The 13,988-nt window shown below is 37.6% G+C and overlaps 3 protein-coding genes across 3 annotated transcripts in view; 1 reads left to right on the top strand and 2 right to left on the bottom strand.

Annotated features, from left to right (window-relative positions):
• The window catches only part of LOC145232978 (phosphatidylglycerophosphatase and protein-tyrosine phosphatase 1-like), a 103,109-nt gene that overhangs the window by 17,055 nt on the left and 72,066 nt on the right, over positions 1–13,988 (bottom strand). The gene's annotated exons all lie outside the window — the stretch shown is intronic.
• Positions 151–5,846, bottom strand: LOC145232977 (coiled-coil domain-containing protein 174-like). The gene is made up of 11 exons (XM_080097641.1): positions 5,668–5,846; positions 5,476–5,587; positions 4,863–4,941; positions 4,731–4,791; positions 4,452–4,533; positions 4,146–4,248; positions 3,683–3,806; positions 3,119–3,261; positions 2,543–2,647; positions 2,109–2,223; positions 151–725 (listed from the first exon to the last, which is right to left on the bottom strand). Exons 1-11 carry the CDS (start codon positions 5,765–5,767, stop codon positions 247–249), a joined length of 1,503 nt encoding a protein of 500 aa, XP_079953767.1. The 5' UTR covers positions 5,768–5,846; the 3' UTR covers positions 151–246.
• Positions 6,180–13,199, top strand: LOC145232970 (uncharacterized). Its single transcript, XM_080097631.1, has 9 exons — positions 6,180–6,320; positions 6,907–6,981; positions 7,532–7,626; positions 8,070–8,210; positions 8,914–8,994; positions 9,844–9,940; positions 10,393–10,489; positions 11,266–11,394; positions 12,999–13,199. The coding sequence occupies exons 2-9, from the start codon at positions 6,930–6,932 to the stop codon at positions 13,144–13,146; spliced, it is 840 nt and encodes a 279-aa protein (XP_079953757.1). The 5' UTR covers positions 6,180–6,320; positions 6,907–6,929; the 3' UTR covers positions 13,147–13,199.

Below are 13,988 nucleotides of genomic sequence, written 5' to 3'. Positions count from 1 at the left end.
TCAACGAAAACCGCTCTTGAAAAAGCTTTTTTATCATTGAAAATATTCTTATTGACCCACTGCAATGTACGAAACGTCGAAATGCTCTGGCCTGAGAGCTGAGACACCATATGAGGCTCTCCAATAACTGTTACCTGTTTATTTAAGGGCTTGATAAACCCCTAATTTAGTATTGGCCAAACAGTTTGCATCACGTTTTATGGGGACCATTAAATGTATTGTAAGCAACCACACTCCCATGTTGCACTAATCACTTAACGCCGATTTACTGGTCAACTTTGTACTCAGTTTTGACTTGACGCTGATCGAAATGGGTTTGCTTGGCGGAACGAACGGTTTCAATTCCGGTTCTTTAGTGTCTGAAATATCCGGTTTTACTTCAACCTTCACCTCTTTAGCAATCGGTTCGGCTTTTTTAGAGTCTAAGCCAGCTTTCTTCGTATGCTTGGCAGTGATTTCGTCCATTAGTCGCTGAATTCTAATTTCATCAGGGTTAGGCAAGGTGCTGCTAGTTGACGATTGTGGTTGTGCAAAGGATTGCTTGTGAGGTTCATGGTCGGGTTTTGGGTATTTCGAAGTGTCTGTGGCGTCACTTAGTGGTCGCTTTCTTGCATTCCGTTCGTTAAAGTAGGATGAGGGAGGCGCGAACTCATCCAGTCTCTCTTCTCTGGGATCTTTCCAACTTTTTGGGACCTTCGGAGGCGCAGCAGGAGCCCATATAGTTTCTGAATGTAATTAGAAGACTTGTTAATATCTTACGTAAAAATGGTAAGCGTACATCAAGGGCACCAGGTGCCATTACACCATAGGTTTGTTTGCGTTTGAATTCTGCAGTCAAAATCCTGTTAAACATTCACTAAGGGGGTGAACAACTGTTTTTTTCTTTGGGTTGTTTGAGAAAAAAGGCCCCTAAACAACCACCTTTTAACTCAATTGTTTTCATAAACAACTAGAAGGGTGGCTTAGCACATATTGCCCTTGCATATACACTATAACCTATTTTAAAACATTAATATATTTCCTATGTTTATTTTGTATTGGGTCCCATATTAGCCATCGTCTTTTATAACTTTAGTCGTTTCTGCAGACAAAAACTCATGGGTCCCCACATATGCAAAGTTGAAAATAATGCAATTCAAGAGATAACCATAAGAAAGTCGGGTGTTGTAAAGTAAAACACAGTGATCGGCACTGGGCTTAAATAATAATACTATGTAGAATACAAACTATAAAATTAGATTCACCCCAGATATTGTTTGAAGTATGTCCTATTTAACGTTTTAAAAAACTGACCCATTTTAGGGGGCTAGTAGGGCAACTAATTGGGTTCGACACACAAACTAAAAAATATATAAAAACCACAACGACTCAATCAATAGTACTGCAGAATTTCAGCCCAATCCGCCAATGTTTAAAATTTCGACCACTAGAGATGTTTTGAGCAACAACCGTTAATGTTTCTGATGTCATAGGGCTGTTAACAAGCCCCTAACTGCCATGGTGCAAAAACGAACACCAAGCAACCCACCAACAAGCAACATACAACTGGTTGCCCTTGTAACACTATTGCTCCAAAGAAATCTTTCGCTTGTGGTGCCCAGTAACATACAAATACGTTTTACACTTTATGGGCTTGTGGGGTAAATGTTAGGACTATAGGGTTGAACACAACAATCGACACCTATAAATGGCATACTATACAAGAAATCCAAATTTCGCCAATTCTGACACTGTTTAAAAACTCACCCATTTTAGGGGGCTAGCGGGGTAAATACTGGGGTTATCAACAAAAACAAAGTGGGATGCACATCTACATAACTATATCTACCATCTGTGTAAATTTCAGCCAAATCCATCAAACATTTGATAGAAAAACGAGTCGGACAAACTTTGGGAAGAAAAAAAAGAAGAAAAAAAAACAAACATTCCGAGTAAAATCAATATGTGTCCCCTTCAGGGAAGGGGACCCATAATGAGTATTAATGAGTACAATTTCTACCACCTTGGTAAACATTCAACAGGGTTTTGTCTTCTGAAATCCCTTATTGGTTCACTAACAATTCATATTGTAAAAATGGAAGTGAATGAATCTATAAATGAACTCCAACCTTTGTCTTTGTCCCATTCCCGCAACTTGTAAGGAAGTTTCGGTTCCGGTTTTTCACTCTCACTTTTCTGCTCCTCCTCTTTTACTTCTTTAGTTTCTTCTTTCTCTTCCTCCTCCTGGGAAAACACAACGCTTGTCTCAATATGCGTTTGAAATATATAAGCTGTTGATGCCAGGCATAACATTAACTTGATAGAGCTCTTATGGCTTGATGCGCTGGTAATCAGTGGTGGGATTCAAATTTTTTTGGCAGCCGGTTCTATCACAGAAAACATATTTTTCAGCCTGTTCTGTTACAAAAAGTCCATTGACAGTAACTAGTAATGCTAATCGGTTCGCTGATCTCATAAAATTTCGTGAAACGCTATTATAGAACCGGTACGAACCGACCGAATCCCACCACTGCTGGCAATATTTGAACACATGAAAACTTACCAGTTTGACTGGTTCCAGTAGTGATGCTGGGATGTCCTTGCCTTGAATCTGCAGTTGCTTGATGCGACGTTGCCGAACTTTCTCAAGCCTGGCTTGCAGGGCAATCTGCAAAACGAAGTATATACATGAGTAATTGATGATGCTCAAACAAAATTACCATGCCACTATGTCCCTTGACACAACAAACACATGAGTTGAGTTTTTCTCGCTGGGAGAAACAAATCGTAGCATCATAATTGAGCTAACATATGGACCAGGCTCAGAAAAATCTGCAACATTCAGGCAATTTAAAGTGAGACAGAGTAGAGGGCACAGTTGGAAGAAAGATAGTAAACATGCTACAGCTACACATAATGAAGTTGCTGAACAAATAAATTGAGTTGAGCTGGGCAAAGTTGAAATGTTATCAATTTGAAAAGCAAAGTTGTTGTAAGGTAATGGAAATTTACCCTAGTGAACAACACATAGTAATATGGTTAATATAGTAAATACAGTACCACCGAGCCAGAAATAGCTGTGCAATGTTAAAATGTTATAAATTTAAAGAGGTAAAAACTTGTTGTAAGGGAAAATTACCTTTTCCTTTTGTTTCTTGGCAAGGTTAGCTTGCTTCTGTTTCACTGTATCTTCTCTGGCTTTGTTCAGTCGCTGAAGTTGTTCTTTTCTCTTTTCCGCTTCTTGTGAGAAGGCATAGTAGCCGACACCCAGTTCACGCTTCTCTGCAAACAACATAGAAAGTCAGAATCACTTCAATACAGAAAGAAATCACTTTAATACGAATTGGGGAATAGAATTGGTTTATTCTATGCATGAATCGAAATACTATTTTAGGAGTGATTTTGGTTTGGGATTTAAGACACATCCGTTGCACAGAAGTGTATTTTTTAATGATTTGTGTTTTCATGAAGTATCTTATCAGTGCGTACATGAATAATTTTTACAAAAAGAAAAGAAGTTGTATCTGATAAGGCATATTAAGTGCAGTACAAGTTCAGTATAGACAGATAAACTACATGTTTACATTGGCAGTGTAAGTTCAGGAATAATAAATAATACTCACATTCTCACAAACTTGCCCTCAAAGCGGAAAAGTGTAGTACAGTGCAATTAACATATAATGCTAAGATTAGCTCAACTAACCTCCAAATCTAACATTTTCAAAATGCACCGGTCCCGCCTCCACCTCCTCTGCAGCCTCCTCCTCCCACTTTCTCCTCTGCTCCTCCCTCCTCATGTCGTCAGACATCAGATCTCGACTTGATGTCTAACAAAATTGAACAGTAATCAATTGGTTACATAAAATTAAAAATTTCTATACATATGTCACCTTGAACTAAAGAATTATGTCACTCATATGGCGACAAAAACACTAACGGATTTCGATTTTGAACAACTAAATGCATAAAAACCCTGTTTTACACTAAAAAAGGGAATTGCCAAAAATATGGATCTGCAAAAGACACACGGCAAAATATGACATTAATATAGACAGAGGTGCAATGTGCTAAGGAGGATACATTTTATTCAATATGCTTTTTAAAATTAGTTTTTTTGCACTTGAAGAACATTGGCACCAAATACATAAACAACTCAGCAGCCTCACCTGGTGTTCAGCTGGTGCCAATTTCTCGTCCATCTTCTGAAACTTGTGAAGATCCTCTTTCAAACAAGTTCTGGTTCTTCCCAGTGCGTCGACGTAATCAACCCTGCAATGAAATGAGCCTTTTCTATGTTACACTATTTTATGAGGCGAATGTTTGTCATATTTTAATGCATTTAATCCTACATATATATTGAAGCCATGTCAGACCAAGTGATAAATTTGTCACAGTAAAACATATACCGACAGAAAAGCAATACATGTTGGAGAAAATTATAAGGAAATACTCTTAAAGATATGTGATCTTACCATTGTGATTTTGCATCATTGATGGTATTTTTGACTTCATTTATCACTTTTACATTTACCTCTGGTTTTGAGGTGTTGTCACCTAAAAAGATTTGCTTGAATGTATTTACAATTTTACCAACCCAAAGCAAGATATTAGGATTTTTTCTTGCACAAACTTTTATGTCTTACATTTGAACTTTGTTTGAACTACTGTTTCATTAGAACTATTGGAATTATAACAACAGTCAGATATAATAGCACCCCATGAAGAAATAGTTCTAATATATATTACTGCACCTGCTTCTCTTTTTTTCCTCCATGAATCAATTGCTTTCTGTTCAAAGTCGACCAAGAAAAGCTACCAATGTACAAGACAACATTACTTTTATTGTGGAAATGTTAACATACTTACAAGTGGTAAAATACTACCTGCGAAGTTTCTTCATCAGGTATTACATTTCCAGATGTCATTTTATCATACATCTTGGCCTTTGCTTCCAAAATTGATCTGAAAATAAGCTACGGTGAATATGGTATACAACAACCTTATGACTTACCTTTTACAGTTTTCATAAATGCAGTGAGTTTTGCATAACAAACAATGCAGAACGATGGTGTAAAATCGTATCTTGTGTATTGAGTTGAGTTTATTTCGCTTGGTGACAGAAATCATAGTGACACATTACCACTAAAACAATCAACACTAAAAAAAAAACTAAAGACATATAAACTAAAAAAAATACATATAAAGGTGCACCAAGCGATATAATGGTTCACCAAGCGATTTAAATGTGCACCAAGCGATATAATGGTTCACCAAGCGATTTAAATGTGCACCAAGCGATATTAAGGTGCACCAAGTGATATAAATATGCACCAAGCGATGTTAAGGTGTGCAAAGTAACATATATGTGCACCAAGCAATATAATGGTTCGCCAAGCGGTTTAAATGTGTACCAAGCGATACAAGTACTCCCGTATATATTATAGATGCACCCTATTATGAAGCATTATGTGATTGGGGTGTCATAACTTTACTTACTGAACTTTAGAAAGTTTATCCACTTGTTCTTCTTCCAGTTCCTGGTCTCTTTCATTTCTCTTTTCAACACCACTGTTTTTCTTATTCCACGGAAGGGGCTTTTTTGTGATAACTGTAAAAAATTATTACGGCCATCTTAACTGGTTGTAAGAACAAAGTACATTCGAAAACAGTCACAAACTATTTAATTACCAATTTTGTCTTTGCTTGTTATGTAAGTTTTGTCTGTTTTGTTTTTCTCCTTTTCAAAATCTTGCCTTTTCTTCAATAATTCAGCTTTTAAATTCAACATGTTGAGCTCTATTATAGCACTTAAATTGTTTGAGAAGTTACTTGGGCAAAAATTAAAAAGTTTGGATGACTTCCTAAATGGGGATTTTTATAAAAGTCCCTATGTCCTGCGACACGCGACAGAATTGTAATATTTTTATTGTTAATCTTTTGAGATGATTTTGTTTATATATCTCGTAATTATTACATGGTTTTCAAACACATTTAATAAAACTTTGAATCAAACATACTTCATGTAATTTTCATTGATGGAATTCTGCGAAAGCTGGAAGTATTTTTGTCGCGTGTCGCACAGCTTGGTGGCAAAACTCACAACAAAACAAAAACAATTGTAAACATTTGCTGTCTGTTGTAAGTTTGTGTGAAACGAAACGAAGCAGAAACCTTTACATGGTTGTTATACGTTCTGTTTTTCTGCAGATATTCGTTAAACATGGTTCATCAGTTTCTGATCGTCAGTTGGAAGCTTTGTTCAATAAAGTGGATGGAAATTTTGGGATTACAAAGCGAAGATTTAACTGGCAGAAACACTTTGGATTTAATGCATTTAAAAAGTAAGCACCAGAAATTGTCTACTATTCTTTATTTCATACTTTAAGGCGAATTGGCATTACCATAATTTGTGACCAACGCATGTAAAACAGCATATAACAAAACACTTTAGGAGTATAAAAGTAGATTACATTTTAATTCGGTAAATTTGGTAAGATGCATAAGTAACTAATTATTACAGTTTTCTAAACTTTGCAAGTTATAAGTTAGATAGCCATGTTAAACTCAAAAAATGTTGCAAACAGAAATGCATAGCAACGGTTGTTAGTTGGCGAAATGCGATTGGACGAAAATCATCGGAGGAAATGAAAAAATCCAATGATTAGTGCAACTTGGTTCTCATCGGAAAAAATGACAAGTCGGTTGTCGCCTTACTAATAAAGTTTCCGATTATTTGTGAAACAAAACATTATTTGTGTAGCTGTTCTCGATAAGCAAACAATCAATTTTGTTGTTGTTTGGTTTGATGTTAAGGGCCCCGTTGCGTAATAAATTGTGTCATGAATTGTTTAGAAAAAATCACCTTTTTGTAAACTACGTGTAAAAAATAGTTTTTTTCGTTATGAGTCAAAACTAGTTTTTTTTCAGGTTAGATTTTCAAAGAAAAAGAAATGAAATTTTTTGTTTTTCTTTGTGCTTGTTTCGTCCGAGTAATGTCTGAAGGTAAGTTGGTTTCGACTTGAGTTGGATTGAAAACATTAACTTGCCCTTTAATCACTGATTGAAACATTTTGGTCGAATACGGTATTGTTTCGGCATTTCGAACTTTTTTATTGCACGGAATTAATCCCTAAACTTTCATTTTCGCCAATACGGAACGTCATAAATTAAATAATTGTTGTACATGTAAAATACGAGCCACGTTGTCTGCAAAATATTACAAGTTCAGTAAAGCTTCCGCATTGTGAAGTGATTTTGGTTTGTTATAATTTACTTTACTCGCATCAACGACACAAGGTTTAGTTAAAAACATCCATAGAAACGGGATTTTAGTTTCGGCCCGAACCTTTTTAGGCGGGTTCGGTGCATCAATTTTCCCTTTTGTTTATCGTGCACAGTACTAGTCGCATTCAGTGTTATTTACCCTAGTGAAGGCGACCTGTATAGGACGTCTAAACGTCGGAATAAAAATACATTTGCCCGAAGAGCTTTATAAATTTGATATTATGCCTGGCAGCAATAGCTTATATAAGTTTTACTACTTTGATTACAGGCAACAGTCGCTACGGGAATCTGAGGTGCGAAGTCGGGCGAAGAATAAACGACAGACCCGATGACTTTCATGAGGTCGAATGCGACTTATCTGAGGTATAGCGTTTTGTGTGTGCATTCTATGGCATTAATTGGCAAAGTTGACCTGTGAAGTTCCACCAGAAAAAGCTCCAAAATCGATATTAAAAGGCTAAAATTGAAGTGAACAAACGACTGTACGACTTTTACCGAACTAAACTTACTTGGAACACTGTATACGGATCTGTTCATAAGTTTAATGGTGAAAGTAACGGCCCAAATATACGCAAGAAGTGACATGCTTTATTTTTCAAACTTTTCGGCAAATGCTCATGCCATCATCAGTAATATGAAGGACACATCGGTTATGTTTGAAATATAAAGCATGTCGCTTTTTGCGTCTATTTGTGCCGTTATTTTCACCATTAAACTCACTTTATTTTGTAATTCAACTTTTCCTAGCCTCGAGTCCTTTGCTACCTCATGTGCCAGTACTTTAGATGTTTTTTCGTGTTTTTCAGGACACGTGTCAGACGAAATGGGAAATTCACGAGGACGGGAGAAGAACAATCGAGAAAGTTTGTCAAACGCAGAAGGGTTGCAATGGGAGCGCAAACGTTAACATATGGAGCTGCTATACTGAAAACGCTTTGAACACAAATGTAAGATGCAAGTTGGCTTTGGGAAAAAATCTATCTATTTTGTCAATTGTTGTAAACTTAAGGAATCTGATCTACTCTTCATCTATATATACGATGTAGCTGCCCGTATAAAGCGCGTTCAGCCATTATCCACCAATTAATTGTGCCTTCCACTTTCTTGCGCTCCATAACGTCTTAATGTTGCGCAGCTATTCCCGGCTAGGTGATTGTTTATAGTGCCATTGTGGCGGTGTTGACATATGCGCTTTTACCAAGCGAAATAAACGCAACCCTAGGGAACATTAAGGTTTTATGAGGCCACTGGCTGAAACATAGTTAAGGACGCTATACATATAAATCTGTCGTAATTGAGATAAATACACTAAAACTTCGATTTTGGAATTTCTGAATGGCGTGGCCTATTGCTGTGGCCTACTTATGCCCTTGGTCCTCCATTAGATGGACAAAATGATTGTGACATTTTGAATACGCCTGTAGTTTTAGGCGTATTATAATTTCAATTGATGGACCTAGTAGCAGTGCTAAGAATAATCTTAACTCAAGCTAAGCAGTGAAAATACGCCTACAGTTTGCCAGTCACATTAATTTCTGAAACTGTTTGAAATATTTCCGAAGTTTTCTAGTGCGAGCACTTTAAACAATAGGTGCCAGTTAAAACATGTATTTATTCGAACTTAACTTATTCAAATTCTTTTCAACACAGAATCGTCTTTGCTTCCATTGTTGCACAATAGACAGATGTAATAGATTTGACTTTGTTCCATCGTACAACGGAATCGAAGAGGTAACAAATATGATAAAACTGTAAGCTTAAACATAAACTGAGCTAATTGGTGAAAGTGGAATAATTTTCTCATAGAATCGATCGTCCGAATTGTAATCTTAGTTGTAACAACGTCACAGATAAAAAGAAACGAACGCTACGTGATGTAAAAAAAACTCAGTCACAAAACAGCCGAGCTTATCAAAACAATACGAACAGTGTTTTTTTTAAGGTGTTTTGGGGGACTGAAACGTTCCCCCAAATTTCTCCAGCGGTTTCCCAAAATTTGGACTTGCAACTACAACTACAGTTTTTGGTATTTAAATGAAACACTTGCGGTCTCTTAAAACTGCTTAGCGGTCACCCAAACCAAACCTTAAAAAAACCCTGAATACGAATATTATAAAGCAACAATCATGCCAATGCATGATAAGCTGCAGAAAGTGTACAGTAAACTATTTCGACCTGTTTTGTTTGTAGTTTTCTGCTCCCAACAAACTGTAATAAGACCTCATAGGCCGAACCAGTGTGCCCCGTATGCAGCTTAATACAAAATTTATCCATTGCTTTTACGATAAATGTTTGTAACTGCCGATACTAGTGACACATTTTCGTTAGACTCTTGGCGAAACATAATTTTGGTTTTTATCGGTTTTATTTTGACCACTCGATGAAAACGCAGCACAGACCATTGAGCGTTTTCAGAGTGCTTTTCAATCGTCGAATGGGACAGGAACTTGGCCAAATGGTCCCTGTGCCTGGCCCATATACAGACTTAAAAAAAACTGATCGGGATTTGTTCCCGGGAGCGGCCTGGGTTTGAACCCCGTGAAAATTGTCGTCGAATGAATTTTTGTTCGATATTTGCAGACGTTTCAACGTAGATTTGATGGCTCGGTTGATTTCGACCAGACCTGGGACGAATACAAAAACGGATTCGGAAACCGACAAGGAGAATTCTGGACAGGTAAAGTTGGTTGAATGCGAAGAAAGTATTTTGATATTTTGCACAAAAACATAAATGTCATGTTTGTAAAAATCTGCACTGGTTATGGTAAATGTTTATACCTACCCAAAAAACAATTAATGAAAGCCAAATCTATTGCAAAACTTAAATGTATATAAACCATGAACTTTTTTAAAAAAATTCACAACCCGTTAATGAGTGTTTATGATGAAGGCCAGTTCGTCAATAATAGAAAGCAAGAAACAGCATTAATGCAACGCAAAGTATAACCTAGTTTGAAGTTTAAATTTCAACGGAATGTCTTGATCATATATTTTTTAAATTTAAGAAATCTTAAAATTTGCCTTTTCCAATTTTGTCTAAAAATAAAAATGAAGATAAAATTTTGACATTATGACGTCAATCTTTTCTCTTTCTGACCTCACGCTTACGTCATACTGCGTATTTGCAAGGTTTGGAAAATTTGCACCTGATGACGTACATGTACGATTGTGATCTGGAGATGACGATTGAATTTCTTCACGACCAAACTTTGCATGGAACATGGACGTAAGGAAAAGCGTTTTTTATAATGTTCACGCATCCCCAGACAGCTAATGTTAAAGGCTGGGTTCAGTTTAGCTGTAATTCGAAATTTATAGTTAATATGGTAAAACATGGCTAATGCAAGGGTCGGCAACGTTGTTTGCACTGCGGACCGGTTTGAATCTGAAATTTTCTATCACGGACCGGCCTTTAAAAAACACAATGTTCAGCACTGAAAACTAGTTAGGACAACAAACTCCTTACGCACCGGCACTGGGCCGCGGACCAGTGGTTGCCGACCACTGGCTTAGTGCATAACAATGGATAGGTCACAATCTATTGACCCCTTAACACCTTTTTGCGGTGATGGAAATCCTCAAACCATCTCAAAACTACTAGAGAAATAATTAACAAGTATTAAAAACATCTCGTAAGCGTAAGAAATCCTGACTCGTATTTTTTACCAGTTTCTGTTTAAAAACGTTTGTGAACAAATCTACCTTCAACATTTTGGTTAAGAGTCAGCCTTTTAACGGGGTTCGGACCCACAACGTTCCCAAGTACGAATCACAATCAGTTTTATGTCTGAATTAAAGTCGAGCGCCTCAGACCATTAATTAATTATTTTATAATTATAATATTTTTTTACGGGATTCGAACCAAGAACGCTCCTGGGGACGAATCTCGATCAAGGTTTTTTTATGTCTGTATATGGGTCAGGCGCACTGGACCATTCGGCCAAGTTCCTACCCAAATGCTCTTTAGAGCTGAGATCAAGTGAAGTCCACGTTTGTATTTAGATATTTCCGGATTAAGCCCGAGAGCGACAACTACCGCATGTTGTACGACAGTTACGATGGAATGCTCGGGAACGGGCTTGTCCCTCATCGAAATTTTCCCTTCTCAACACGTGACCGGGACAACGACAGGTGAGGAGAAAGGAACTTTCAGGCAGAAAAATTTTGGGTGGTCAAAACTTTATATGACCAAGTATTGCTCATCCAGCAGTTTTATTGTAAACAATCGACGTTTCGACGTCCTATACAAGACGCCTTCAAAACTTTATATGTCGGTTTATGTTACTCCATAAAAGACAATATGTTTGTTTTATTTTTATTCTCTGTGGGCGGGCAACGCTTGAATGCGCCATGCTCACAATAAGTCCGCTGTCAGGCTGCCTGTTCTATTGCCAGTCCGTTGAATCATTTGTTATTTCATTTTTTTGACTTGTTTGAGACGGTGAAGTTTTTGGTGCATCTGAATGATAGTTCACCTGGTTGGCGCAAGCGCCTCGTGTACATAAGGTTGTGAGTTCTAATCCACTCTCGGTCATGTGTGTTGCTCTGAGCAATAAACTTGAGATTCTTGCTCAGGAAAACAGAAGTAGCCAAGATGGGATTAGAACTCACAACCTTGCGAGCACAAATCGGTTGCGCTAACCACTCATCATAAAAAGTCCAACGAATATGAGGTATCAAGTTTAAAGAGCTCTTCTGGCAAATGTGATTTTATTCCGACGTTTCGACGTCCTATACAGGTCGTCTTCATCAGGGTAAATAACACTGAATGCGACTAGTACAGTGCACGATAAACAAAGGAAAAAAGGAAAAAAAGAATAGAACGCAAGCACGTAACAACGCAACGAAAACACCGCGCGATAACAAATGATTGACCCTATAATCTTTAAGCAGGTGCCTGTAGCACGCTGGAAGCATCACGTCTGTTTTGATGTTCATTGTGTTGACCCGTTGGTGAATATTCCATGACTCAAGAAATAGTCTTTTCCTGTAGTCAGGCTCCCGGGCCACAACAGAAGCCGCATTGAAAATCGTGCACTGTACTAGTCTCATTCAGTGTTATTTACCCTGATGAAGACGACCTGTATAGGACGTCGAAACGTCGGAATAAAATCACACTTGCCAGAAGAGCTCTTTAAACTTGATACTATGCCTGGCAGCAATAGCTTATATATTGAATATGAGGTATTCTGGACGGAAAACCATTTCGGTGTCATTTCTTCAACCACTTCGGTGTCATCGAGCATTTTTAGTGGTCTTTGGGTCAGATTTTAAACCTGTTTTGAAACATAGCTCGATCAAAAATCGCTGCTGTCATCAGCAGTGTGAGGTCATGTCAGTGGCGATTGTCGAAACGTTTGTAATTGATTCAATATAAATGAGTTTTATGGAAATTTTGTTTGTATTCAATTAAAGCGCCAACCTCATCCTTTCGATATGAGTCCTTGTCACATAACGCTTATAGAAACGGTGTAGCTGCAGTGCTTCTACCATCTATCCACCAACCGTACCCTCAACTTTGTAGCGCTTTTAACGTCCCAACGTTGCGCAGCTATTTCCGGCTTGGTAAATATTTTAGCGCAACTGTGCTGCTACGATTTTGCCCGGCGAAATAAATTTAACTCAACTCAACTAGTCAATTAGAAAGTCGAAATTTGGTTGTCTGACAATGATTGAAAAGAATAAACAATAAACGACATTGTCAATAAATTTAGAATCACTTTCTACTTTTGCAGAAATTCAAACAGGAACTGTGCTGGGCAAACGGGGGGCGGCTGGTGGTTCGGACGAAGGTGTAACGGTGGAAGTTTGAACGCTGAAGGCGCTCTCGAGCGGTTCAACATCAAATCTGTTGTCATGAAAGTCGTTTGTGACAAATTTTAACAGAATTGTTGTCGATATCGTTTTTCGTGTATCAATACACAACGGTTATGAAACTATTTTGTTGTTCCGTTTGTAAATTTGCTTGTTTGTAGGTGTATAAATCAGGGAGTCGAGCGGTTAATTTCATTAAACCCGAACCGAACCCGAACCACTAATTACGATTTTCTAAAAACCCAAACCGGAATTGAACCTCGTATTTTGTTTGGCGTTGGACCCGAACCGGAACTGAACCAATAAAAAATGCAGTCTGTTTTATATTTTGTGATTTTTTTCAAAACAGCGCACTAAAGAATACGCGAGATAACATATAGGGCGTGTCAAAAATAACAATGCACCAGCAGAATTCTTTTTGGAGTTTGATAAGGCCAAGTAGATGATGGGTAGAATTAATTTGAAACGAATAAAATTTTGAACTGGTTTAAAAACCGCAAACCGGTTCGGACCGGATCATTCGCCAAAACCCGATCCCGAAAATATACATTTTTAAAAACCTGAACCGAACCCGAACCCTTAAAAACAAAACCAAGTGAACCCGAACCGAACCTGAACGCGTATAACAAGCGGTTCGACTCCCTGGTATAAATAGCTAAGAGAGTTAAACCGTGTACAACATTGACGAGCAACAATACTTAACCGGTGGAAAATTGTGTAAGTCAGTTGCACCCAAATTGTGGTTTTAAATTTTACTCGAAAATCTAACGTTAAAGACAAAAATAACGGCCCAAATAGACGAAAAGGGCAACATGCTTTATTGTTCAAACGTTTCGGCAAATGCTCATGCCATCATCAGTGATATGAAGGCCACATCAGTTTATATATATCGTTTACATTTACTTAAGTCA

This window comes from Phallusia mammillata, chromosome 6 (genome assembly GCF_965637545.1).
Source record: "Phallusia mammillata chromosome 6, kaPhaMamm4.hap1.1, whole genome shotgun sequence".
Lineage (NCBI taxonomy): Eukaryota > Metazoa > Chordata > Ascidiacea > Phlebobranchia > Ascidiidae > Phallusia > Phallusia mammillata.
The sequence above is the reverse complement of the archived record's forward strand: the minus strand, read 5'-3'. Positions and strand labels throughout refer to the sequence as shown.

Bases quoted from the DNA above. Each gene is read 5' to 3' on its own strand.
- LOC145232977 (XM_080097641.1), bottom strand. From the start codon at position 5,767: ATGTTGAATTTAAAAGCTGAATTATTGAAGAAAAGGCAAGATTTTGAA. The intron at 5,588-5,667 runs GTAATTAAATAG...AATTTTTTACAG, and splicing joins AACAAGCAAAGACAAAATTG to TTATCACAAAAAAGCCCCTT. The intron at 2,224-2,542 runs GTAAGTTTTCAT...GTGTTTTCCCAG, and splicing joins TACTGGAACCAGTCAAACTG to GAGGAGGAAGAGAAAGAAGA.
- LOC145232970 (XM_080097631.1), top strand. From the start codon at position 6,930: ATGAAATTTTTTGTTTTTCTTTGTGCTTGTTTCGTCCGAGTAATGTCT. The intron at 7,627-8,069 runs GTATAGCGTTTT...CGTGTTTTTCAG, and splicing joins TCGAATGCGACTTATCTGAG to GACACGTGTCAGACGAAATG. The intron at 8,995-9,843 runs GTAACAAATATG...CGATATTTGCAG, and splicing joins CGTACAACGGAATCGAAGAG to ACGTTTCAACGTAGATTTGA.